Here is a 27739-nt window from a genome sequence, read left to right as displayed (position 1 = left end):
CCCAGTGATCTTCATGATAAAGTGCAGCAATCTTCATGTAGCTTATGCAGCCCTTGTCTCCTCTGCTCCTTTTGCACTCCCCATTCCCCCATCTCGCATGTCATGGTCTGGGCATTCCAACCTTCTTAAGGTTTCCCAGACCAGAGAGCATGCTCCCAGAGAGCATGCTCTCTCTCTCAACCAAGAACCCTTAAACACTCTTCCCTCCACTCCTCATCCAGCTGACACTCAGCCATAGTTCTCAGCAGCAGTGAACTTCTGGGTCTGGTGCCCCTCCCGACTTGGTACTGCCTCCACACTTATCAAACCACACTGCAATGATCTGCTTAGATGCTCCTGTGCCTTCTAGACTCTAGGGAAAGAATCAGATTTATCTTATTCAGCATTAGATCCCTCACTCCCAGCACCTTCTGAGCAGTCAGAAGTAACAGGCACTCATTCCATATTTGTTGAATCAATAAACCATTCCGAATGTTAGTTCTTTAATGAAACTTTCCCAAAAGCCCTCCGTTGGAAGAGATCTCTCCCTCCTTGGGCCTCCATAGATTTTAACTCCATATGTGTTACAAGTTTATCACATTCTATCTTTCACTGTAGCTACATAATTTATTTCTATTACTGAACAAATTTCTTCTTAAGTGCAAAATCCATGCCCAGTTCATCTTTGTTTTGTCCCTAGACCATCAACCACACAGCTTTTTGTATACTCAGACTCCAATTAATTAATTAATTAATAGACTGTAAATGTTAGATTATGTTTTAGAATTTCCAAGTAGGCTAGTTTATGGAGAGCATGTGCTTTGAGGTGGGAAGTGGTGCATCCTAACAGGTAAGTTGAGGCAAGATGGTAGAAAATCTAGTTTGCTTAGCTAAGACTTACTAGTTTGGCAACAGGAGATTTGTTGTGCATTTCTAAACCAAGGAAGTATATTATCATAGTTGAGTGCTAAGGAGATTAATCTGTCCTTAAGATAAATTCTTTGGTACAGAAATATAGTGCTCTCCTGCATCTATCTCTAGAGATTGGTAACAGAGGAAGTGAATCTTGGTAGTGTTGGGGATTCAGATTTTTCTTCAAGGTTTTAGGGGGAGAAAAGCCTGGAAATAGAAAGCAATCAGAGGCCATTCTATTCTGGCACTCGTAGCTTTGCATTTACTCTGATTCTAACTCTGATAAATTGCTGCTGTGAATTCTCCAATTATTCAGAATCCATGGATAGAGCTGTAGTATAATTCAATCTCATAGTTAATCCTTAATTTGTTTCTCAACAGGTTCACTGACTCTGAGAACACATCACGTTCAAGATTCCAAAATGGGATTTGTGATCAATGCGATCTATTCCATGGCCTATGGGCTCCACAACATGCAGATGTCCCTCTGTCCAGGCTATGCAGGCCTTTGTGATGCAATGAAACCAATTGATGGACGGAAACTTTTGGATTCCCTGATGAAAACCAATTTTACTGGGGTTTCTGGAGATATGATCCTATTTGATGAGAATGGAGACTCTCCAGGAAGGTACTGTTATAATTCTCTTCTAGACAATAGTAGGTGGACAGTCATCTATTGATCCCAATGTGCCCATTTCTCTCTTTTGTGGTTATCTAGGCTTACTGGTCATATTTGGCCAGCTCTGACATCACAAAGGGATTAAAGATAGAGGGAGCCCCATTTTCTGTAGCCACATACACATCCATATGTGTACTGGCTTCCAAAATACACTCGGAATCATCACATTTCAGAGACCTACACTCAGAGACAGGAGCCTCATGTTATAATAGAAAAACCAAAAACCAGCTCTGTGGTTTCTCTGTATGTTTTCCATGTTATTCTCTGCACTCTGATCTCTTCTTGGGTCATAGAATTATTCAGAAATGGGAACTATTCCATTTCTGGTAATTCAGAAATAGGGCTGGGGTGCTATTACATTGTTTGCTCTATCTATAGTAAGTTAGAAGTCCTTTTATTTTATTATCCTTTAGCTGGAGGTCTTTCTCCCTTCTTGAGGACTAAATTGCCTTTTATTATCAAACTCCACCTTTCGTTATTGATAGAGGAGCCTGAGAAATATGAACTTACTCATAATTATAGATCAGCCTCCAGGGAAGTCATTAGGTACCTAGAACTTATCAGAATTCACATCTACCTCATACTCTAAATTCTTAAGTGACTCTACACAGGAGACTTTTAATCCATGAGGGATAATGTCATTAAAATGATATTCTGAGCTGTAGTGGGGCTGGCTCTTCACTCTGCCTTACATGGACACAATCAGGGTCCTTTGGTCTCCCACTGTAAAACCCGAAGCATTCTTCCAGCAACAGTTTATCCTTGACATGAAGGCTTGGAGAGGGTGTCTTTACACTCTGTAGCCTATCTTGCCAAGAGAAGGTCTCATGACTCTCTCCATGACTCACACCTCATGTGCCCACACATGCACCAGCCACCTTGGTTCTAACTTGTTTTCGTATTACTGAGGTGAGCTGAAGCTTGTCCCTGATGCAGCTGTTACCATGTCACAAGCTGAACTGCTAAGTGACAGCTAGTTCCAAGTCATGCAGCCAAGAAGAAAGCTGTATATTTATTCTATTCTAGAGACTTGAATATTGCTCCCAGCAGGCTCATTGCCAAGATAAGCTGACTTTGCATATATAGTTATCTTCTTTTTTGGCTGTTCGGTATACCCATGGGGTATAGGGAATACAAACATTTTATCAGGGCCACAGAAAGCTTCACATTTGTCATAAAGCTTCATAGGGCAGGTCAGCCAATGAGCTCAGTTTGTAGGCTCAAGTCAAGGCTTACTCCCTGATATCCGCACATGGATCTATTATTCCTGTGAGCATGCCTATAGCACTGACATCAGCTTGGGACTTGTTCGTAAACTTTGATGACTACAGCTCCGAATATTCAAAGGGTTTTCATGTCATGTACCCAAGCTAGTTCCACAAAGAACAGATAGTGAAGAAATTTCTCAGCTCTATTCGAATGGGAAACCTTGATAGATCAGAAAGAACATCACTGTCTCATTCATCATAATCCTCCAAATATGCTGTAATGGGTACATTTAGAACATTGGTTCTTAATCTTTTTTAGAATGTAAATCTCTTTAAGACTTCAGATGAAATTTATAGATATTCTCTAAAGGACAATATATATAAAATTTTACAGACAATTTCCAAGAATTCACAATTGTTCAGAGACTTTCCACATATTAACAAAGGTTGGGTGTTACAGGAAGCCATTAATAAATACTGTGAATTGGCCTCTAAGGGCATGAACCAGATTCAGGAAGGTGGTTTGCAGCTTTTTATTTTTCCAATTAATCCAGTTCTATTTACAAAATAACTAAACTAATATTTATTGAACAGGTATTTTGAGCCAAACACTTAGCTAAGTCCTCTACATTTTAATCCTATGAGGTAAATGTTATCATTGTTTTCTCCAGCTGAAGGCTCACAAATTGAGGCTTACAAAGACTAAGTGACTTTTCCAAAGATACAGTCTAATACATGAGAACTCAAGATTCTAATTCAATCTTCACTCCTAACCTTATACAATGATCTGCCAATTAATCAACCAGGATAAAAGTTAAAAAGCCACTATTTTTTGAGAAATTTATCAGTAGGCATTATATTATTATTTCTGTGGAGTAAAAGTTATGGTTCTGCTGAGTCAAAGACATTCCAAATGGGGCAATGCACCAGAGGAGACTGGGGTGACTAGGGAGTCCCCTAAAAAGCCAGAGGAAGATCCTGAACCAAGGAAGCAAGGACAGGTAACAACTTATTCTAGCAAACACAATTGTAGACTGTTAGAGAGTTCATTTTAACCACTTCTTTTAAACTTCATATCTAATCAGACAACTATCAGTCCACAATTCTTTAATAAAATCCTTGGGACCAAGTGTATTACAGAATCCAGAATTTTTAAATTAGAAAAGGTAACACAGTCATCTGATGCCACCAACATGCTGTGGAGCAGCACTCTTTAATCAACATATTAATATTTCTGTAGTAAAACATACAAATATTCACATAAAGTGTGATAAATAGACTATAAATAGCCTCATTACAGTGTGGGCCAAGTTCTTTCACCAGATAAGTTCAGGTTGGGTCATGTTTTCTGCCAAGTGAGTTATAAAAATATAATTTTCAGAGCTCTAAGAATTTCAGAATTACAGATAAGAAATATGGACCTTGACTACTTACCACCAATAGTATAGACCACAGGTCAGCAAACTGTGGTCTGCAGGCCAAATGGAGTCTGCTGTCTGTTTTCATAAATCAGGTTTTATTGGAACACAATCACACCCACTCATTTAAGTCCTATCTTTGGCTGTTTTCACACTACACTGGCAGTGTTGACTAGTTTCACCAAGACCATCTCACAAAGCTTCAAAATATTGAATGTGCCTCTACAGTAAAAATTTTCTGATCCCTCACAGAGAGTCCGTTGAGAAATAGGGTTGAAGAGGCCTCACTACTGCCTGGGACTGACCATAACTGGGCAGAGGAAACATGGAGAGCCAACATCAAAACATGAGACTAAGTACAACTGGCTGTTTAAAGCAAGAATTGTAACATTATATTGTGGGATTGATAAGTATGGAAATGAAAAATATTTGGCAACGTGTCATAAAGAAAGGGGATATAGAATTCTACAACAGTAAGTTTCTTATTTACATTAAGTGACACAACATTAGGTAGAATAGGATAATTAGAGAATGCATATTTAATCCCTTAATACAAGGAATAGCTAAAAAACCAATAGAAGGATACTTTTAAAATCTTGATTAATCCAAAAGACAAGAAAAGAAGAGTGGGTGGGCAGAAACAGAGGTGACAAATAGAAGATCAGGTTAGAACACTAGAAATTTGAAGATACTGAGCAGGTTTGCACAAGGGTTCTTCGTATGTGGCTCTGCATATGTCACAGAAGGACCAGAGATGACTTATTTCAACTTCCCAACTTTCCTTGGGAGGCACAGTGGAGTCACAAAGAAAGGAAGAGGCGCGCCCACTCTCACAGTCAGTAACAGAGCAAGGCCGGTATGCAATTCCCAGGCATGGTGATTAAATTCAAATGAAGAAAATGTAACTTAGTTTTCTTTTCTCTTCTTTTTTTTTTTTTTTCTTTTCTTTTCCCCATTTTCTTTATGTCACATATGAAATGGTTCTATGTGTATCCTGGAAAAGGATTTCATTATTAATTACCATTAAAGGACTTGGTCAAAGGGACCTTGTGGTCTTTAATCCAACCCCCAAGACACAGATCATTGTAATTGCTCTGTTGCATGGATTGCTGCTTAAAATGTCTGTTTTCTTGGATGGCAGACAATCTGTCACATATTTAAGAATCAAACTTTTAAAAACCACACACCTAAGCATTAGAATTATAGACTGAAAAAAAAAGAATTATAGACTGAGAGGATTTTAGTTGGTACTTGAATCTAAAATTCTACACAGCCCCTTCCACCTGAAGATGTTGCAGTTCCCCTGACAACATTGCTTCAGCCCCCTGGGTAAAGAAAATTTCACTATCTTCTGAGAAAGGAAGCCTGCTCTAATTTTCAGAGTTACTACCACTTAAAAAGTTCTTTAGTTCTGATAAACAGAAGCCTGCCTACCTCTAGGTTCTACCTAGTGCTTTAATAGAACTTTTTTTGCTTTGTATTAGAACACATTTTATCTATTTTATTTTGTTTTTGAATGCAGTATGAAATTCATTTTTAGGTTCAGACTGGGTGGCTCAGCGATTTAGCCCCACCTTCAGTCCAGGGCCTGATCCTAGAGACTCAGGGTCGAGTCCCACATCAGGCTCCCTGCATGGAGCTTGCTTCTCCCTCTGCCTGTGTCTCTGCCTCTCTTTCTCTCTATGTGTCTCTCATGAATAAATAAATAAAATCTTAAAAAAAAGAAATTCAGTTTTTAAAAATTTCAGTATATTCCAACTATGAATTATGACCAATTAAGGAAGAGAGACGAGGGGAAGTAGAGAGAAAGGAGAAAGAAAGGAGAGATATTACAGAAAACAGATCATACATACCTCACACAGTAATAAGAAAAAAGTTTCAGGAGCAGAAAGATGTAGAAACAAAGAGGCTTGATGAAGGAGAGCAGAAGAGCAAGACAGTGAGAAAGGGAGGGAATTAAAAACGGAAAACAATTGTAGGAAGCCATTATGTGTTTTAATTCTTACCCCAAATCTAACTAAGAGTACTTTTCAAACACTCACTTTTGACAGATAATAAAGTCTATATCCTATCTCTGAAAATGGAAAGAATTCATACCAATTGCCAAACGAGGGGAAAACCTTTAAAAAAAAAAAAGACTTTATTTATTCATGAGAGAGGGAGAGAGAGAGAGAGAGGGAGAGAGGCAGAGACAAAGGCAGAGGCAGAAGCAGGCTCCATGCAGGAAGCCCAACATGGGACTCAATCCCCAGACTCCAGGATCACGCTGTGAGCTGAAGGCAGACACCCAACCACTGAGCCACGCAGGCATCCCAAACCTTTTTTTTTCTTTTTTAATGGAGAATTATTTTTAACTCTTTTTCTAATGTGTTGCTACCAAAGATTTTTACAGCAATGTTCTATTTTCACCGACTACAGTACTAGTGATGATATCTCTGCATTTGTCTTGTAGATAAATAATTACCAGAAATCTACAAGCTAATTCCATGAGGAGGATTCATTATCTCTAACGTAGTTAAAACAGGTTGACAGTTTTGAACCAAAAATGAAGGTTTAACTTTTTCTGAAATCACTTCGCTGCCAAATACATTTTCCATTCTATAGAATTTTCATATTTATTTTTCAAAAACTGAATCTCTTCACGTTTTACCATTTCCCCTACATAGAGCAGATTAATGCAATCGAGGAGCAAGGAAAGTTGATTCTCTGCTCTATCTAATAGATATGGAGCGGTCTAATGGAGAACAGTGAACTGGAAGTCTAAAGGCTGAGTTTAGGTTTGCTCTGCCACTTGCATACTCTGCAATCTGCCATTACTCAATAACCTCACCAAACTGCAGTCCCATTATCTGTAAAACTCACAGTATGGAGACCTTATCAAAGTTAAATATGAGTAGAAATGGGTTGAGGACTCATTTGGAGTGAGCAATGAAACCCTCATAGCTCTTCAAATCAGCAGCAGCAAAGAAAGAAAACTTCCTGATACCTATAATTCTTTCTTTTTCCCAGCCTAGAATGTTCAAAGCTTATTTGCTCAGAGTCTTTATTTGCTCACACAGAATACTTTTTGAAGTCTCCGAAGCTTATATACTTGAAATACTCAATGACATAATAAATGAGTTTCTTTTTTTTAGCCTTAAGGGCTCTGTTTTCGAGTATCTCGACTCATTGTATGCATAGAAGCCATTGGATAGCTGTGACAGTATCCTGCAGATTAGTACTTTGGGTTTAGAAGTGGACTTTAAGCAATTACTCAAAATTGTTACTTACTGCAAATAAAATACTGTGGGATGATCCTTAAGCTACTGAACAGCTAACAAAATTTAAGAATGAACTAACATTCTGAAAAAGACAGTACCATAAAAATACTGTGATTGGGAGTAAAAACAGAATGGTATCATTTTACAGTGTCAATCGAAACAGACTGAGGTCAAATTGATTCCTAACATTTCCTTCCTGAGCATTGGTCTGCATATGGTAAGCTGGTCACTGGAGCCCAAATGCTAGATAGTTGTCCATCCATGTCAATTTGCAGATAACTATGCTGAGCATGGAAGGATGGAGGGGGTATTTATAAGAACCCACGAGCCAACTGTCTAAGTCCTAGGAGGTAAAAGCATAGGGTGCTATGTGAAGACATCGTGCACCTAAGATATACCCACAGTTATGTCTACAGGAGCTGATAAAGTGACTGGTATTGTTTATCCACTGTCCTAACATTGGAAAATTATTTCAAAAATGCTTCTCTGGAAATGTTCTTGCACGTAAGAAAAATCTTGTAAATAAGTACGTTAGTTTTCCCTCTTTACATCTATCCCCATACTCAAAATGAGAACAATAGCAATATAGGCTGAGAACTCACAAGGTATTAGCATCTTCCAGGATTTTTACATTGCACGAGGTGCTTTAGAAGCCATCTATTTTCAGACTTGCTTTGTTTATTTTAATTCCAGTTAGTTAACATACCATGTTATATTAGCTTCAGGTGTACAATATAGTGATTCAACACTTCCGTACATCACCTGGTCCTCATCACAAGTGCCCTCCTTAATCCCCATCACTTATTTTACCCATTCCTCCACCCTCCTCCCCTCTAACCATCAGTTTGTTCTCTATACATCAAAATTTCATTTTTTGTGGTAGTGTCTTTTTCAGAATGTTAATTGATTCTTAAATTTTGTTAGCTGTTCAGTAGCTTAAGGATTACCCTAAAGTGTTTTATTTGCAGTAACAATTTTGAGTAACTATCGGTTTTTTCTCTGTAACTAAGAATCTACTTCTTGATTTATCTCTCCTCTCCCCTTTTTTCCCTTTGCTAGTTTGTTTTGTTTCTTAAATTCCACATTTGAGTGAAATCATGTAGTATTTGTCTTTCTCTGACTGATTTATTTTGATTAGCATAATACATTCCAGCTCCATTCATGTCATTGCAAATGGCAAGATTTCATTCATTTTTATCACTGAATGATATTCTACTATATATTGGAATATATATAATATATATATATATATAACCTCTCCTTTACCCATTCATCAATCAATAGACACTTGGGCTACTTCCATATCTTGGCTATTGTAAATAATGCTGCTATAAACATAGGGGCATGCATGTAGCCCTCTGATTTAGTGTTTTTATATTTTTTGGGTAAATACCCAGTAGTGTGATTGCTAGCTTGTAGGATAGTGATACTGATAATTTTTTGAGAAACACCCATACTATTTCCCAGAGTGACTACACCAGTTTCCCTTCCCACCAACAGTGCTCAAGGGCTCTCCTTTCTCCATATCCTTGCCATCACCTGTTGTTTCTTGTGTTGTTGATTCTAGGCACTCTGACAAGTATGAGGTTGTCGTTTTAATTTATACTTCTTTGATGGTAAGTGATGATGAACATCTTTTCAGATGTCTGTTAGCTATCTAAATGTCTTCTTTGGAGAAATGTCTCTTCATGTTTTCTGCCCATTTTTTCATTGGATTATTTGTTTATCCAAATAATTATTTGTGTTGAGTTTTATAAGTTCTTTATATCTTTTAGATGCCAGCCCTTTATCAGATATGTCATTTGCAAATATCTTCTCCCATTCCAAAGGTTGCCTTTCAGTTTTGTTGATTGTTTCCTTCATTGTGTGGAAGCTTTCCATTTTGATGAAGTCCCAGTAGTTTATTTTTGCTTTTTTTTCCCTTGACTTGGGAGACATATCCAGAAAAAAAGTTGCTATGGCTGATGTCAAAGAAATTATTGCCTGTGCCCCCTTGAAGAATTTTTATGGTTTCAGGTCTCATGTTTAGGTCTTTAACCCATTTTGAGTTTATTTTTGTGTATGGTGAAAGAAAGTGGTCCAGTTTCATTCTTTTTCATGTTGCTGTCCAGTTATCCCAGCACTAGTTATTGAAGAGACTTTTTCCCATTGGATATTCTTTCCTGCTTAGTTGAAGATCAATTGACCATATAGTTGTGGGTTTATTTCTGGGTTTTCTATTCTGTTCTGTTGATCTCTGTGTCTATTTTTATGCCAGTACCATACTGTTTTGATCACTACAGCTTTGTCATAGAACTTGAAGTTGAGAATTGTGATGCCTCCAGCTTTGCTTTTCTATTTTGAGGTTGCTTTGGATACTTGGGGTAAAAAATTTTAGCATTTTTGTTCTAGTTCTGTGAAAAATCCTGTTGGTATTTTGATAGGGATTGCATTAAATATGTACATTGCTTTCAGTAATATAGACATTTTAACAATATTTGTTCTTCCAACCCATGAGCATGGAATGTCTTTCCGTTTCTTTGTGTCATCCTCAATTTCATTCGTCAATGCTTTTTACTCTTCAGAGTACAGTTCTTTCAATTATTTGTTTAGGTTTATTCCTAGGTATCTCATTATGTTGGTACCATTGTAAATGGGATTGTTTTCTTAATTTATCTTTCTGCTGCTTCATTATTGGTATATAGAAATGTAGATTTCTGTACATTTATTTTGTATCCTATGACCCTACTGAATTTGCTTATCAGTTCTAGCTGTTTCTTGGTTGAGTCTTTTGGGTTTTCTTTTTTTTTTTTTTTTCTTTTGGGTTTTCTATATATAGTATGATGTCATCTGCAAATAGTGAAAGTTTTACTTCTTCCTTACTGATTTGAATCTTGTTGTTGTTGTTGTCTGATTGCAGTGGCTAGGACTTTTATATTAAATAAAAATAATGAGGGGCTCCTGACTGGCTAGGTTAGTAGAGCATGTGACTCTTAACCTTGAGATCATGAATTTGAGTCCCATGTTGGGGGTAAGAGATTGCTTAGATAAATAAAGTTTTTAATTAAAGATTTTATGTATGTATGTATGTATTTAGAAAGCATGCCATTGCGGGGGGGTGCAAAGGGGAGGGAGAGGGAGAGAACGTCCAGAAGACTTGGTTGAGTGCAGAGCCAGAGTCGGGGCTCAATCCTATCACAAGATCATGACCTGGGCTGAAACCAAGAGTCGGGTGCTCAACTAACTGAGTCACCAGGCATCCCCCCGCCCTCAAAAGAATTTAAAAGTGGTGAGAGTGGCCCTCCTTGTCTTGTTTCTGATCTTAGGGGAAAAGTTCTCAGTTTTCCTCACTAAGGATTATGTTAGTTGTGGGTTTTTTTTATATGGCCTTTATCATGCTGAGGTATGGCCCTCTAAGCCTATTTTGCTAAGGGTTTTTAGCATGAATGGATATTATACTTTTGACAAATGCTTTTTTGGCATCTATTGAAATGATTACATGGTTCTTATCCTTTCTCTTTTTTGATGTGGTGTATCACATTGATTGATTTGAGAATACTGAATCACCTTTACAATCCAGGAATATATCCTACTTGATCATGGTTAATGATTTTCTTAATGTATTGTTGAATTTGGTTTGCTAATGTTTTGTTGAGAATTTTTGCATCTATGTCCATCAGGGATATTGGCCTATAATTTTCTTTTTCAGTGGTGTCTTTATCTGGTTTTGGTATCAGAGTAATGCGACCTCATAGAATAAATTTGGAAGTGTTCCTTCCTTTTCTATTTTTTGGAGTAGTTCGAGAAGAATAAGTATTAAGTTTTCTGGAAATGTTTGGTAGAATTTGCCTGTGAAGCCATCTGGTACTGCTTTTCTTTGTTGGGAGCTTTTGATTTCTGATTCTTTTTCTATGCTGGTTATCGATCTCTTCAAATTTTCTATTTCCTCCTGTTTCAGTTTTCATAGTTTATATGTTTCTAGGAATTTATCCATTTCTTCTAGGTTGTCCAGCTTATTGGCATAGAGTTTTCATAATATTCTTTTATAATTATTTCTATTTCTGTAGTGTTGGTTGTTATTTCTCTTCTCTCAGTTGTCATTTTACTTATTTGAGTCCTTTCTCTTTTTTCCTTGATAAGTTTGGCTAGCGGTTTGTCAATTTTATTGATTGTTTTCAAAGAACCAGGTCCTGGTTTCATTGATTTGTTCTTTTGGGTTTTCTTTTTAGTTTCTGCATCATTTACTTCTACTCTAATCTTTATTATTTTGTTCTTTCTGCTGGTTTTAGGTTTTGTTTGTTGTTCTTTTTCTGGCTCCTTTCAGTGTAAGAATGTTTATTTGAGATTTTTCTTGCTTCTTGAGAAAAGCCTGTATTGCTATAAATTTCCCTCTTAGAACTGCTTCCGCTGCATCCCAAAGGTTTTATACTGTTATGTTTTCATTTTAATTGGTTTCTGTGTATTTCTTATTTCTTTTTCTTTGTCTGGTTGACCCATTTTTTTTTAGTAGAATGCTATTTAACCTCCATATATTTGTGGTCTTTCCAGATTATTTCTTGTGATTGACACCTAGTTTCATAGTGCTGTGGTCAGAAAAGAGGAATGATACAACTTTGATCTTGATTTTGTTGAGGCTTGTTTTGTGGGCTAATATATGGTCTATGCTGCAGAATGTTTCAGGTGGACTTAAAAAGAATGTATATTCTGCTGTTTTAGGATGGAATGTTCTGAATATATCTGTTAAATCCATCCAGTACAGTGCGTCATTTAAAACTATTGTTTCCTTGTTGATTTTCTGTTTAGATGATCTGTCCATTGAGGGATATTAGGGGTATTAAAGTCCCCTAATATTATTGTTTTATTATAGATTATTTCTTTATCTTTGTTATTAACTGTTTTATGTATTTGGGTATGTAATTATTTATATTTGTTATATCTTCTTATATATCCCCTTTATTATTATATGTCCCCCTCCTGATTTCTTTTTACAGTCTTTGTTTTAAAGTCTATTTTGTCTGATATAAGTATAAGCTATCCCAGCTTTCTTTTGGCATCTACTTGCATGATAAATGTTTCACTGTGCCCTCACTTTCAATCTACAGGTGTCTTTAGATCTAAAAAGAGTCTCTTGTAGGCAGCATTTAGGTGGGTCTTGTTATTTTATCCATTCTGTCAGTCTGTATCTTTTGATGGGAGCATTTACAACATTTACATTTAAAGTAATTATTGATAGATATGTACTTATTGTCATTTTATTATTTGTTTCGTGGTTGTTTTGGAAATTTTTCTCTGATCCCTTTCTTTCTTTCTTTCTTTCTTTCTTTCTTTCTTTCTTTCTTTCTTTCTTTTTTTCTTCTTTTTTTCTTTCTTTCTTTCTTTCTTTCTTTCTTTCTTTCTTTCTTTCTTTCTTTCTTTCTCTCCTTCCTTCCTTCCTTCCTTCCTTCCTTCCTTCCTTCCTTCCTTCCTTCTTTCTTTCTCTTCTACATATAGTAGTCAATAACAGGTTGTTGGTCATTTAAGTTTGAACCCATTCTTTACTCCTTCTCCTTCCCACATGTTAGGTTTATGTTGTTCTTTTTTACATCTTTTTATTTTGTGAGTTCTTTGCATGATTTTTATAGGAATATTTGTCTTTACTGCTTTTGTGTTTTCTACCATTATACTTTGACTTTTGGTCTGTGCTTTCCACTTAAACAATCCCCTTTAACATTTCTTGCAGTCCCTCTTAATATTTCTGGTTTAGTGGTAATGAACTTCTTTAGTTTTTGTTTGTCTGGGAAACTATCTCTCCTTCTATTCTGAATGATAGCCTTGCTGGATAGAGTATCCTTGGCTATAGATTTTTCTCATTCATAATTTGTATATATCATGCCACTTTCTTCTGGTTTGCAAGGTTTCTGCTGAAAAATCCACTGATAGCCTTATGGGATTTCCCTTTTATCTGTCTTCTTTTGTCTTGCTTCTTTTAATTTTTTTTCTTTATCACTACATTTTCCCATGTTATTTACAATATATTTTGGTATGGATCTGCTTTTGTTGATTCTGTTGGGGGTTCTCAGTGCCTACTGGATCTGGATATCTGTTTCCTTTCCCAGATTTGGGAAATTTTCAGCTATTATTTCTTTTAAAAAAAAAAAGATTTTATTTATTTATTCATGAGAAACACACAGAGAGAGAGAGATGAGAGAGGCAGAGAGAGAAGCAGGCTCCTCTCAGGGAGCCCGATGTGGGACTCAATCCCAGATTCTGGGATCACGCCCTGAGCTGAAGGCAGACGCTCAACTGCTGAGCCACCCAGGTGTCCCCTATTATTTCTTCAAATAAATTTTCTTCCTCCTTTTCTCTCTTCTTCTTCTGGGATCCCTCTACTCTGAATGCTATTATATTTGATGAAGTCACTGGTTTCCCTAAGTATATTCTCATTTTGCATAATTCTTTATTCTCTCTTTTATTCAGCTTGATCACTTTCCACTGCTCTGTCTTATAACTCATTAACTCATCCCTCTGTTGCTTCTAGCCTGCTGTAAATTCCATCAAGTGTGTTGCTCATTTTGTTTACTGAGCCATATATCTCTGCTATGTTATCCCTTATCTCTGCGTTAAGGGTCTCATTCATGTTGTCTGCTCTTTTCTCAACTAGTAAGTATCTTTATGTTTATTACTTTAAATTCTCTAACAAGTATGTTATTTATATCAGCTTTACTTAGATCTCTAGTAGTGACCTTGTCCTATTCTTTCATTTGGGACAAATTGTTCTTTCTTCTCATTTTGTCTAAGTCTCTGTGACTGTGTTAAGAAAGTCAGCTACATCTCCTGTTCTTAAGGATAATGGCCTTATGAAGAAGAGGTCCTGTAGTGCTCTGCAGTGTAGTGTCACCTGTTCCCCAGGGCCTGGCACTTCACAGAGAGGCTCCAATATGTTCTGCATGTGCTTTGCTGTTGTTCCCTAGCCACTTTATCCTTTAGGTCAGTCATCTTCAGAGGTTCTTTCTGTCTGTTGTGGGCAATGTTTGGTCCCTGGCCTGAATGTGCAACTTTCTGACTAGGGGTCCTCGAACCTGCTCATGAGACCTATTACCACTGCCTCCAGAACCAAAGCCTTACAAATTCCTGTGTCAGGAGATGTGGTGTGAGCTGGGGTTTGAGCCAGTCTTCTTGGGGAGGGGCCCCGTCATGCTGGAATTTAGGCAAACATGACTGACAAGGATGGTTACACTGGAGTGCAGGGCTTAGTGTAAACAAGTTAGGTAACAAGTTGTCAGTGCTGGGCTGGTTACTATAGATGCCTCTGTGTTTATGCTGAGGGGCAGTGCAGGGAAATAGTGCCTGCCATACCTGGAGGGGTCTCTCTGTGAATGTTGTTTCTCTGGAACACACTCCAAAATGAGCAGATAACCTCTCTACTGTGTACCCCAGGCACTCTTCAGCTCACTGTTTCCATGTTGCTTGTATGTAGGTTGTTTGCTTGACTTTTATCCAAGAGGAGCCCCAATATTCACCAGGTTCTCCTGGAGCCAAGACCACTGACCTTTAGAACTCAAGGCTTTAAATCCCACTGATTACAAGAACTCATGAAATTTGGGCCCTCTTGCTTTCTAAGACAATTGGAATGGGGATTTGTTTTCCTCATGCACTCTCCTGTGTGTGAGTCTGTCTCTCACCCTTCTCTACAACAGTGGCTCACTCCCCACCACAGCAGCCATGACCTGTTTCTCCCAAACTGAGTCTCTGTACTTCCTACCTTTTTCAGTGTGGCCTCTTTTCTGTCTTTAGTTGTAGGGTTTGTTCTCCCACTCTTCAGGTTGCTTTCTAGGGTGTTTAGGATGATTTGATAGTTATCTAGTTGTATTTGAGGGACGAGACAAGCCTAGGATCCTCCTACTCTGCTGTCATCTTCCAACCTCATAAATTCTTTTTGGACATTTTAAACATCATTCCTGAAGGCATCTTTTATACAATGAGTTTAGCCATTGGTACTGGGTAAAAAAAGAAAGGTAAGATCAGGCCCTATCCAGATTATCCCCACATTTGCTAAAGCTGAAGATAAGATTAAAGGTTTACAAAATTTCTTACTTGGTTAGTAAAGGATAATTTTGTCATTTTATTTGAATAGAGATAAAAAAAACAACCCTTTCTATCTTTTTTAGAATCCTAACAGTAGTACTTGTTTAAACTTCTTGAAGTTATTTAAAAAATGTCTTTCATCCTTGCTGAGGTCAAGTCACCTTCTCACATGGGATTATCTTCTATTTCAAGTTTAAGTTTGATGAAAAAAAAAAAAAAAAAAAAGAAGAGGTTTCTTAAGAGAAATTGAAGCCAACAGGCTTTTTTGTTATTCTCAGCATAGTGTCATGGAAAATTCCAGTGTCAGTAATATGACAATAGATACATTTTTGGGAAATGAAATCTTTTGCTTTTTCATAGCTGAATATTCATATTCTTAGCTGAATAATCATTATATTCTTGTTCCTAAGGTATGAAATAATGAATTTCAAGGAAATGGGAAAGGATTATTTTGATTATATCAATGTTGGAAGTTGGGACAACGGAGAATTAAAAATGGATGATGATGAAGTATGGTCCAAGAAACACAACATCATCAGATCTGTGTGCAGCGAGCCATGTGAGAAAGGCCAGATAAAGGTAAAAGTGGAGTCCATTTTTTAAAATTTTTGTTGTAAATTCCAAAGTGTTCATTATCATTGGCTATTTCTTTTTAAAAAAGATTTATTTATTTATTTGAGAGACAGAGAATGTATGTGTGCTCATGCAGTGGGGGAGGAGGTTGAAGGAGCAGATGGGAGGGAGAGAAGGGAAAGAATCCCAGGCATACTCTGCACTGAGCGTGGAGCCTAACATGAGATTCAGTTTCATGACACTGAAATCATGACCTGAGCTGAACCAAGCGCTAGATGCTCAAACAACTGGGCCACCCAGGCAGCCCATCATTGGCTATTTCTAAAACTTTTGGATATTTGTCTTACCTTTTACATTATAAGCTTCTAATGTCAGAAATTGTGTTTTGTGTTTTTGGAGGGGGGTTGTTTTGCTTTTTTTTTTTTTTTAACTTTTCTCTCAATTCCTTTTGATAGTATGACCCACAATAGACTTAGGAGTTGTACTAATTGAACCAGTTGATGAGTCATGTTTACCCACACCCTTTATACTCATGTAAGCCTCTCAAAGACATGCTTCCTAGGGATAAATAGCTCACAGCTGGAAACCACATTAATTTCTAATTAACTTAACAAATATTTATCAAACTCCTACTAATGTAATAGTTTATATCAATGGGGCGAAAAATAAGTAACACACATTTATTGCCAAAGATCTATAGTCTAACTGAGGAAAAATATCTTGGGCACAAATAAGCAACATTATATAAAATGTGATGACTTCATTAAGAAAGAAAAAAACCAGAGCTATATAAGTTCATATAAAAGAAAAGGAGAAAAGAAAAGAAAAAGAGACATTTCTTCTGAGTAAAATGTCAGACACTGGACCATGAAGAATGGGTATAATTTCAGAGAGAGATGTGTAAAAATGATCATGTAAGTAGAAGGAACAGTAATTAGAAAGATACAGAAGTAGTATCCCGAATAACAGTGAATAATCTAGGGTTCCTTGCTTTAAATAGTTATTTTAAAAGAGAGAATTGGAAATGATAGCTTGAAGCCATATTTGTGGAGAGTTTTGAATGTCATACTAAGCAGGTTGACTTAATTTTTATTAACCGGGAGTCAGAATAATCTTGGCAAAGATGTTGACATAAACTGGACTATAGTAGGTGAAGATGCATGAGTTGTTATAAAACATGAGTAGAGAAAGAAGAGAAAGTAAGAAGGACACTGTGATAATGGTGACAAGAACCCTGGATTATGGAGGAACAGTGAGAATGGAATGGGAGCAGGGGCAATATTTGAGAGAAGTATTATATAGAGAGTATACTCAATCAGCCCTGGCTATCAATTGGATGTAGAGTTGGAGAAGAAAAGCCCATGATAATCAATTGCAATTTTAAATCTTAGTAACTAGAAAGTGCCATTGTCGAGCATAGAAAAATGGGAATGGTTTTTAAAGAAAGTCAGTGGGTTAGTTTGGAAGCCTGTTAGTTTTGAGATATCTAGCCAGTAATAGAAAACATCAGTCTATGACAATGAGAAATAAGGCTGAAGATACAGATTTAGAGCTTAAGTTGGAGCTGTTGGAGTATATCAGTCACTGAACCTGAAAGTATACAAAGAAAATAAATGTGGATCAAGAATAGACATTGAAGATCTGCTTTGAAAGCATAAAGGAAAAAAGAAAAGATAGAGTGAAGGACAACAGGGCCTGGGAAAGATAGATAACTAGAGAGTATACTGTCATGTAAGGTGGTGGTCAATGGAAGAGAGAAGTTAAGGAAGACAAGGACCGAAGGAAAGAGGAAAATTGGGGTTAGCCAATTTTCATCGGGGGCCTTCTTGAGGCAGGATTTGTAGATTAAACAGGATAAAATGGTAACTGAGCAATAAGAAGTGTGGTGACATGCAGGTAAGAGGCAGTCCTGCTAGTTTGAGGACATTGAAAAGTTACTTTTAGAGTAAGTAAATTCTGGCCACACTTAGAGGAAATAAATCAGTGAAAGAAAGAATGAAAAAATAATAAAAATAGAAAGAAGTTTAGCTATTGAGGTATAATGTCCTCGGGGAAGAAAAATGGTATCAAAATAATTTATTCATCAAATAGTTATTAAAATATGATAGTACCACATTTCAGGCGGTGTATACACCTGGAGCAGTTGGCCTTGATCTTTTCAGTCTACTTCATGTTTACTCTGTTTGGAACATTTGATGTGTTCATTGATTGGTGATTACAAATGAAAGTGAAATAATTCAGTATTAATTGTAAGATCTTCAAGGGGTAGTTCTGAAGATTTGGTAAGCATAAGACAAGAAGGAAGCCAAGGTAAATAAAGATAAATATAAATGTATTAATATCTTCTAAATGGCACAGTAGCTTATAGAGTAGCTAAAAATTTCTGTATGTTTTGTTATGATATACAAGGGTTAGGAAACAACAGTCCACGTGACAAATCCGATCTGCTACCTGTTTCTGTAACTAAAATTTTATTGAGGGGCATCTAGGTGGCTCAATTGGTTAAGTGTCTGACTCTTGATTTCAGCTCAGGTCTGATCTCAGGGTCCTGGGATCGGGCCCACACTGGGCTCAGTGCATGGTAGGGAGTCTACTTGAGACTCTCTCTTTCCCTCTCCCTTTGCCCCGCCCCCTCACTATGTGTCCTCTATCTCTGTCTCTGAAATAAATAAATAAATCTTTTTAAAAATAAGGCTTTATAGAAGTATAATGCTTATTTGTTTATGTATTGTCTATGCCTGCTTTCATACTATAATAAATAGAGTTGAAGAGTTGAATTGCCATAAAGACTATATGGCCCACAAAACCAAAAATATTTATTGTCTGGTCCTTTGCAGATAAAATTTGCTAACCCTTAATATTCAGTGACAGTCTGCATCTTGCCCAGTCATCTTACAATTAGAATCTGTATGTGAAATTCTTTTTAGACTCACTCAGAATATTGATTGTTCAGAATTTCCATTTCCTCCTGTAGAAAGATTAGGTTGTTTAAATTATCACATGGATGTTATTTGTTTTGACCTTTCACAGCAATACAGTTTAAACCTATAGCTTCAAAATGCTGAATGGCTGATTTGGGAGATTTTTTTATATATCCTTTCTACCCCATTCTACTGGGAATAACTTACTTGATGGAAGAATATGACTCTCTATTATCATATTTTTAGTACTAGTTTATTTGTAACGTTTAATTACCTTTTTTAATCACAAATTTTATTTTTCTAACCATATATCATTTTTCCCTCTATTAAATAAATAATTGACAACATTTTCTTAATATGGTTTAAGGGTGTCATTGAGCAATTTCATTAAAGATGTCAACACCTCGTGCCACTGTTTAGATTTGTTAATTCAGTGCTCATGGAAATACACTTGGTCTAGCAAAGGTTCAAATATGTTACATATTGTTATTCATAAAGAAATCACCACTACTTCCAGGGTCTTAAAAAAGAATGAGAATCACTATGTAATGGAATTGTCACTTTCTCTTCTAACTCAAAATGAATGTGAAACAGAACATATACAACAAATGTAAAAAGTAATACAAATCAATTCTAAATGATCAGAAGCAGACATATCGAGCTGTCACCACTGATTCAAAAAAAGAAAAAGACTGTAATATTGGAATTATTTTTGGAAAAGGAAATGATCTTATTTTGGTTTAAAAAAAAAACGTGAAATTTACAAACCAATGCAAGCTAAAGCACAGAAAATAAGCATATTCCTAAAAGGAAAAATGTACCTGCTTTTGTTTGCCACGCCCCAGTAAGAAAGAGAATCTTGCAGTATTTCAAATGTGATTGCTTGCATTACAAAATCTAGTAATTATCCAACAATAGTTTTATCAAATGTGGTTGAAATTACCTTACAATCAAATGTATTTCTCTATATAAATATTTATATGCATATTACTAATAAATCAGGTTACATTTTTAGAGTGTCCTACCATTTACAAATCACTGTGCTATTTTATTTAATCAACAGGAAATCCTATAAAGCTAGATATTGTTTAAAAAGCATTGATCTTGGTTTGAAGAAACAAAATCAGCTGGGGGACTGTTCAAATCTGCACAGTTGTTTTAGTGGCTACAAGTAGGGGCACCTCTTGATTCTCAAGGCCAAGACTCTTTCTACTACATCTTTCAAAATATCATGAACTCTATCTTTATTGTTTTTAAGTTTTATTTTAATTCCGGTTAGTTATACATACAGTGTTATGTTAGTTTCAGCTGTGCAATATAGTATGAAATTCAGCATTTCCATGCATTACCCAGTACTCACCATGATAGGTGTACTCCTTAATCCACACCAGCTATTTCACCCATCCCCCCAACTACCTCTGAATTCAACCTTTATACAGACCAATAAGGCTCAGCGTTTATGAGCATGAGCCCTGAAGTCCAAGGGCTGTTATATGATCCTTCATTTACCCATATGTGTTATGTAAGCTCAGTTCTAACCCTAACCCTAACCCCTTAAAAAAAAAAAAAAAAAAAAGAACAAAATAAACCCACCACCTTATACTACTTTCTTGTTTTAATGAGATAACAGCATACGGCAGGCAGAAAACAGCCAATAAGTAGTATTATTACGAAGAATACTTTAGGTAAATTGAGAAGGTCTAATTAACAACTCTGCCTCACTTATCTGGTTATTTTAAGGAAAGGATGATCCAGAACTTTTTGTCATCATTCTCTCCTTGTGTGATTGCAGTATCAAGAGCCAGCAAAAGGGATAGAAAATATAATGAAAGAGGTGCCAGTTTACGATCGTACATAGCTATCGGTATCTAGACATTTTACTATCGAAGGTCAGTAATAGAGTCAGCACTGAGGACGAGAAATATATAGTGTAATCATTGCTGTTTCTGGTTAGTACTGGTTATTAATCACAGTTTTAATTATTTATAGGAATGTTTAATGAATGCTATCTCTATTCCACAGAGGCTATTCATGCAACAGTGGTGGAAAAAACTAAAAGACATCTATTTCTAAAGAATAACATCTGGAACTCCTTCAACTGTTAAATCATTTCAATTATTTTCCATTGCCGTAAAAAAAATCAAACAGATGAAGGGGTGTATAATAGCTTCAATGACCTTATTCACCATCATCCCAAGCAAATCAAAGCTACTTGAATAGGAAAGAATGAGCTGTGAGTTATTGAACCAGATTTTGAGTAGAAACAGAGACCAAAGAGATGAACTCCAGAAAAAAAAAATCATGTTCTACCTCTTAATTCAATAGAAATTCCTAATGATTTTTAAATCAATATGGATAGATTTTTGAACTTTAGCAGGTATATGATGTTTTTTGCTAACAATTATTTAACTGGTGGAGGGAAACCAAGGTAAATTCAAAAAGCAAAAGTTTTAATTTTAGGGAAAGACAGACACAGACTCTGAAGAAAATTCAGTTATAAATATACATATGTAAATGAATGTGTATTTATATATGAGCACAAACACAGGCACTTAATTAAATATAGATATCTAAGAATAAGTATACAAAGACTTGCATTTAATTTCATTCTAGACCCTGTCATCAACTAATTTTATGATGTTGGACTGATCATTCAAAATCAGCTTCAGTTTCTTTGATTATAAAATGAGAATATTAATATTTATACTGCCTATCTGATAGCATTTGAAATAATTTATGTGAAAGCAAGCCATTCCTGCTTTGCAAAACAGCATATTTGAATAATGGATTGCTGAGTTTTTATCTATACAAAAAATAATCGAAATTTTAAATATTTACCTTAGGTGATCCGGAAGGGAGAAGTCAGCTGTTGTTGGACCTGTACACCCTGTAAAGAGAATGAGTATGTCTTCGATGAGTACACCTGCAAGGCGTGCCAGCTGGGGTCGTGGCCCACTGATGACCTTACAGGTATATGTATCACAATGTCATCTTGGGTACATGCCTCAAAAATCAACTGCAAAAGGACGCAGACATGGGTGGAGGGGGTGTCACATCTCCAAGTATTTCTCATCTTGGTGGTCTTGTTCATGTGACAAAGAATTTCTTTAGGGACAGAAGCCTTCCCAGTGCCTGAGCTAATCATTTTCATGATTCAGGGAGAGATTGGTCAATATTCCCTCGGGGGGGGCGGGGGGGAGGTGCTGGGTGGCTCAGTTGGTTAAGCATCTGCCTTCAGCTCAGGTCATGATCTCAGGGTTCTGGGATGGAGCCCCACTTCAGGCTCTCTGCTGGGGGGGGGGGCCTGCTTCTCCCTCTCCCTCTGCCACTCCCCCTGCTCGTTCTCTCTCTCTCTCTCTCTGCCAAATAAATAAATAAGATCTTAAAGAAACTATTCCTGCCCTCACCCCCAAAATAGATGAGAATTCCTAAGTTTTCTGCTGGACATTTTTCAGCCCATTCTCAGGATATTCCCAGAGTTGGGTAGAAATTTGTCTAAAACTTCACTACGCTTAGTACTTTTCCTTAGTCTCAGCCAGGAAGCTCTCAATAATGAGTTTTCAAATAATGCTGGCATAAGGTAAAACTCATTTTGGCTGGGTGTTTTGTTTCTGTTGGTGTTGTTTTGTTTCTTTGGCTTTTGTATTTTGGTTTGGGTTTTTTTTTCTCCCATATATGTAAAGGAATATGTCATTGTTCTCAAGATTATATTTCAGAGCTATTTCTAATTTTTACGTATAAAAACAGAATATGGGCAGCTCCGGTGGCCCAGCGGTTTAGCGCCACCTTCAGCCCGGGGTGTGATCCTGTAGACCCGGGATCAAGTCCCCTGTGGGGTTCCCTGCTGGAGCCTGCTTCTCCCTCTGCCTGTGTCTCTGCCTCTCTCTCTCTCTCTGTGTGTGTGTGTTTGTGTGTGTGTGTGTCTGTCTGTCTGTCATAAATAAATAAATAAAATCTTTTTAAAAAACACAGAATAGGGCAGCCCTGGTGGCTCAGCGGTTTAGCGCCGCCTTCAGTCCGGGGCCTGATCCTGGAGACCCGGGATCGAGTCCCACGTCGGGCTCCCTGCATGGAGCCTGCTTCTCCCTCTGCCTGTGTCTCTGCCTCTCTCTCTCTCTCTGTCTATCATGAATAAATAAATAAAATCTTTTAAAAAAACACACACACACAGAATATAATACCTTTCATCTTTCCTTCCAGTTTATTCAGTAAACATTTATCACATGCCTTATTGCCTACCATTGAAATAAAGATATAAAAATAAAGATACAACATTTATCTTAAAGAATAAGGGGGCGCTTGAGTGGCTTAGTCAGCTGCTTAACTGGTTGAGTAGAATCAAAATCATTTGATTTTGGCTCAGGTTGTGATTTCAGGGACCTGGGATGGGACCCTGAGGTGGGCTCCACACTCAGCTAGAAGTCTACTTGAGTATTCTCTCATTCTTCCCCACCCCCCCTAAAATAAATAAATCAATCTTTAAGGAAAAGAAGTTAATAAGGGAGGAAAAAAGGTAAAAATATTAGTACAATATATTAAAGAGGAGATTTGTGGACATGGGATATGAGGAAAGAACCTAGAAGACTACATTTTCAAGAAGAGTAAGAGAAAAAACAGTCTAGGCAGAAGGCCCACCATGTGGGATATGGTTTTACAATGAACATAGATCTAGTATAAAACTCCTAGAGGCTAAAAGATCATAAAATCATCAGTGTTAGACTCTATCCCTCACAGGATGAGAGATTAGCCATGGTAGTTGTATTAACAATTCCGAAAGCCTGGTTCTAAAACTCCTGTGATCCTGGACCTTTTGAGACCAGCTCACATTAAGACTTTGCTTCTGTGATTGGTATTTATAGAGAAGACTTCCCTTTTCTTAAAAAGATTAAGAAAACATCCAAATGCTGGGGCATGTGGGTGGCTCAGATGGTTAAGCATCTGCTCTCAGCTCAGGTGATGATCCTGGGGTCCCGCGATGGAGCCCCACATAGTGCTCCCTACTCAGCAGGGAAACTGCTTCTTCCTCTCCCTCTGCCTCTCCCCCTGTTTGTGCTCTCTCTGTCGCTCTCTCTCAAGTGACTAAAGGAAAATTCTTTTAAAAAAAGAGAAAAAGCATCTAAGTGCCTTCTGATAGCATTTGAGACCTGTTTTCACCATCAAACAATGAGCTTTCTGATACCCATACATCCTGATATCTCCAGGGCTAACTCAGTGCTGAACATAATGTCTTCAATAAACTTAGTTGAATGGATGAGCTACACAGCACACACACACACACACACACACACACACATTATGTTTAATATGAAGTAAAAGAACAAGAATTTTAAAAATGAAAATATTAAGGAAAACATAATTTAAATTTGTAGTTATAAAAGTTCTCTTTGAAGAAGTGAAAAATAGTTGGGGCCTAAATGATAAATAGAAATAGCTAGCTAAGAATAGTGAGAAGGGCATTCTGGCTGAGGCATACATAAGGTCTGTGTATATATATATATCCTTATAGAACATGTTCAGGATGAGTGATGAGTGTTTGGTATGAAGTATAATGAGAAACCATTGCAGGGAGTATAGTAGGAAAAAAACCACAACATGATTATATGTATATTTTCAAAAATACAATTCTGGTAGCTATACAGGACAATAATTTGGAAAGGAATGGAAAGTGGAAGAGGGCCACAGGTTGGGTGGTTACTACAGGTTGCTACTGCAGGTAAGAATACTTAGTGTCTTGGACTAAACAGTACATTGAAAGATTTGAGATATACTTTTGAAGTAGAATCACCAGGGCATACTGGTGAATTGGCTGCAGTGGATATTAAGGGTACCAAATTTTCTCCCTTGAAGACTGAAAAATAAATACATTCTTTGACAAAGATCAATAGTTTGGTTTTAGACAGATCAGTTTGGGCAGCCCGGGTGGCTCAGCGGTTTACCACTGCAGCCTTCAGCCCAGGGCCTAATCCTGGAGATCCAGGATCGAGTCCCATGTCAGGCTCCCTACCTGGAGCCTGCTTCTCCCTCTGCCTGTGTCTCTGCCTCTCTCTCTCTGTCTCTCATGGAAAAATAAATAAAATCTTAAAAAAAAAAAAAAGACAAGATCAGTTTGACATGTCTTTAATTAATTTAACAAATGAAATATGAAATAATTAATTTAACAAGCCCCTTAATTTGAGCCAGAAAATGTAATGGGAACTGTAAATACAAATACAGTCAAAGTTTTCAAGAAACTTATAATCTAGTGAGATAAAAAGTAAACAACACAGTGTACTAAAGTGCTGCAGGTAGATAAGGAATGAACAAAGTATTATGGAAGAATGAAGAAGAGCATGCTTAACATGGAGAAATTGAGTAAGTTTCATCTTGAGGTGCAATCTTCAGCTCACTTTTTAAAAATTGAAGAAGTTCATATTAGAAAGAGTATGCAACATCAAGGCTTTGAATGATACCACCATTCTCCTAGATGCCCTAATCAAAATGAAGTCCGCCATCTTAGACTCTTCTCTATGCCTGGCCACCCATATCCAGTCACTTATCAAGCTGGGATATTTGAATCACTAAATATCCTTATTCCCTCCTTTCCTGTCCATTTGTACAACTCTTCCCTTGACTAGGTTCTCATCATCTCACATTCGAGCATTGCAATTGTAATTCGAGCATTGTAATTTCCCAGTGTATTTCCTTACTATCAAATGTATGCCACTTTTCATCTTGCTGCTGGATAATGTACCCAAAATACGTATTTGTCTATTTTACTTCATTGCCCAGCATTTATCATTGTTTTTGTATCTCTACTGTATGTACTCCAAGTTTTTCAACATGGCATACAGAATTCCCTCTCATTCTCGCCCTCTTATAGTATAGTCTCAGTCACTACCATTTTTATAACTCTCATTTTACCTTCTAGCACCAAAGGCTGTTTATAATACTTATCTGACACAATGACATTTTGTTCCTCCATGTCCATATATGTGTTATCTTCTCTGCTAAGAAGGCACTTACTCCTCTTTACTTGAGTAACTCCTACTCATCCTTCCTTACTCTGTTCAGATGTCACCTTCTCTATGAAATCTTTTTTGGTGTACTTCCCTCTTTACATCAGTTTTCAAATTGGATTTTAATGGCCTTTATCTTTATCTGCCTCTTGTACTGAATCATCAGTTTCTCAAGGACATAACTATATCTCAATCATATTTTCATTCCCAGATTCTAACGTGATGCCCGGCACAGAGTAGGCACTCAGTGAATGTATGTCAACCTGCAGGAAAATTATAGGGAGGGTAACAAATGAAGACAAAAGTACATATTAGGGCCATCCTGTGAAGACAGGGTTTAACTAAGGAGTTTGGACTTTATCCAATGGACAGTATAGGGCCAGTGGAGGCTTTCAAGCAGAAAAATGAAATGCTTTTCCTCTGGTTACATGCATACATGTGAGTGTGTGTATACGTGGGAGTAGGGGAGAAGAAGAAGGGGGGAATAAATGCCAAACTTGGAAAGGTCTCTGCGTTGATATTATGTGAAGTTTAACCTTTAATTGAGATCAATGGCATTTTTCCAAGGAGCCTATAGCTGTTTACAAACCTATCTCACCGACTCTGATTCAAATAGATCACTTGGGGCTGCTCTCTAGACAGAAGACTGCTCTGATGGCTTCAGCTCTTCCAAAACCACCACAGAGATGCTTGGGGCTAGCTCCAGGGAATATTTTAAGTCTTCCTTCTACCCAACTGGCTTATAGTTACACTACTTCAGCCTATAACATGACAGCTCAGGTCACCACTGGGCCAGTGCCCTCATTGTGATAATAGATAGCAACTACCATATACATTATGCTTTCTGTGTGTCAGGAACTGTTTGAAGCATCTTACAAATGTTAATGTATCTAATCCCAACACAGTTCTATAAGACTGGTAGCATGATTAGGAGATCTGAGCCTACTAACAATTGAAAACTGTTTAGAAAAACAAGTGGAGGGGCAGCCTGGGTGGCTCAGTGGTTTAGTGCCACCTTCAGCCCAGGGCATGATCCTGGAGACCTGGGATCAAGTCCCACATCGGGCTTCCTGCATGGAGCCTGCTTCTCCCTCTGCCTGTGTCTCTCTGCCTCCCTCTCTCTGTATGTCTCTCATGAATAAATAAATAAAATCTTAAAAAAAAAAGAAAAGAAAAACAAGTGGAGGTGGCAGTCAACTGGCATTAATGTCTATCTACATATTTATCCATATATTTGTATATATTCAAATGATGGATGGCTGAAATGAAGATTACTCACTGTTAGGAAACGATGTTTGTGAGTGCTGGGATTGTGGATGACTTTTTCATACACACACATGCATACATATATAAGTGTGTAAACATATGCATATAATATTGAATTATGCTATGAGAATATATTTCTTTTTTAAAATATTTTATTTATTTATTCATGAGAGAGAGAGAGAGGAAGAGACATAGGCAGAGGGAGAAGCAGGCTCCATGCAGGGAGCTCGATGTGGGTGGGACTCAATCCTGGGACACCGGGATCACACCTTGAGCCAAAGGCAGACACTCAACTGCTGAGCCACCCAGGCGTCCTGTGATTATATTTCATCAGTAGGGCCATTAAAGTAAATTTTAAGCTAGCCATATTCTTATTAGCTATCATAAATTGGCAGGAACCTGGAACCAGGAATTAGGAAGAGAGAGAAAGAGAATCTGGATGAAAATCAGAAAGAAGAAGGAAAAAATGGAGGATGAGGGCAGAA

General features: G+C 37.2%; 1 protein-coding gene across 5 annotated transcripts in view; it reads left to right on the top strand.

Annotated features, from left to right (window-relative positions):
- Positions 1-27739, top strand: part of GRM5 (glutamate metabotropic receptor 5) — a 519134-nt gene that overhangs the window by 414365 nt on the left and 77030 nt on the right. For all 5 annotated transcript variants that reach the window (XM_077867373.1, XM_077867375.1, XM_077867376.1 and 2 more), the window contains exons 5-7: positions 1273-1519; positions 15910-16078; positions 21837-21963. In XM_077867373.1, coding sequence (XP_077723499.1) covers positions 1273-1519; positions 15910-16078; positions 21837-21963 — 543 coding nt within the window. The remainder of the gene's footprint in view (positions 1-1272; positions 1520-15909; positions 16079-21836; positions 21964-27739) is intronic.

This window comes from Canis aureus, chromosome 23 (assembly GCF_053574225.1).
Source record: "Canis aureus isolate CA01 chromosome 23, VMU_Caureus_v.1.0, whole genome shotgun sequence".
Classification (NCBI taxonomy): Eukaryota; Metazoa; Chordata; class Mammalia; order Carnivora; family Canidae; genus Canis; species Canis aureus.
This window is presented reverse-complemented; position numbering and strand designations above follow the sequence as displayed.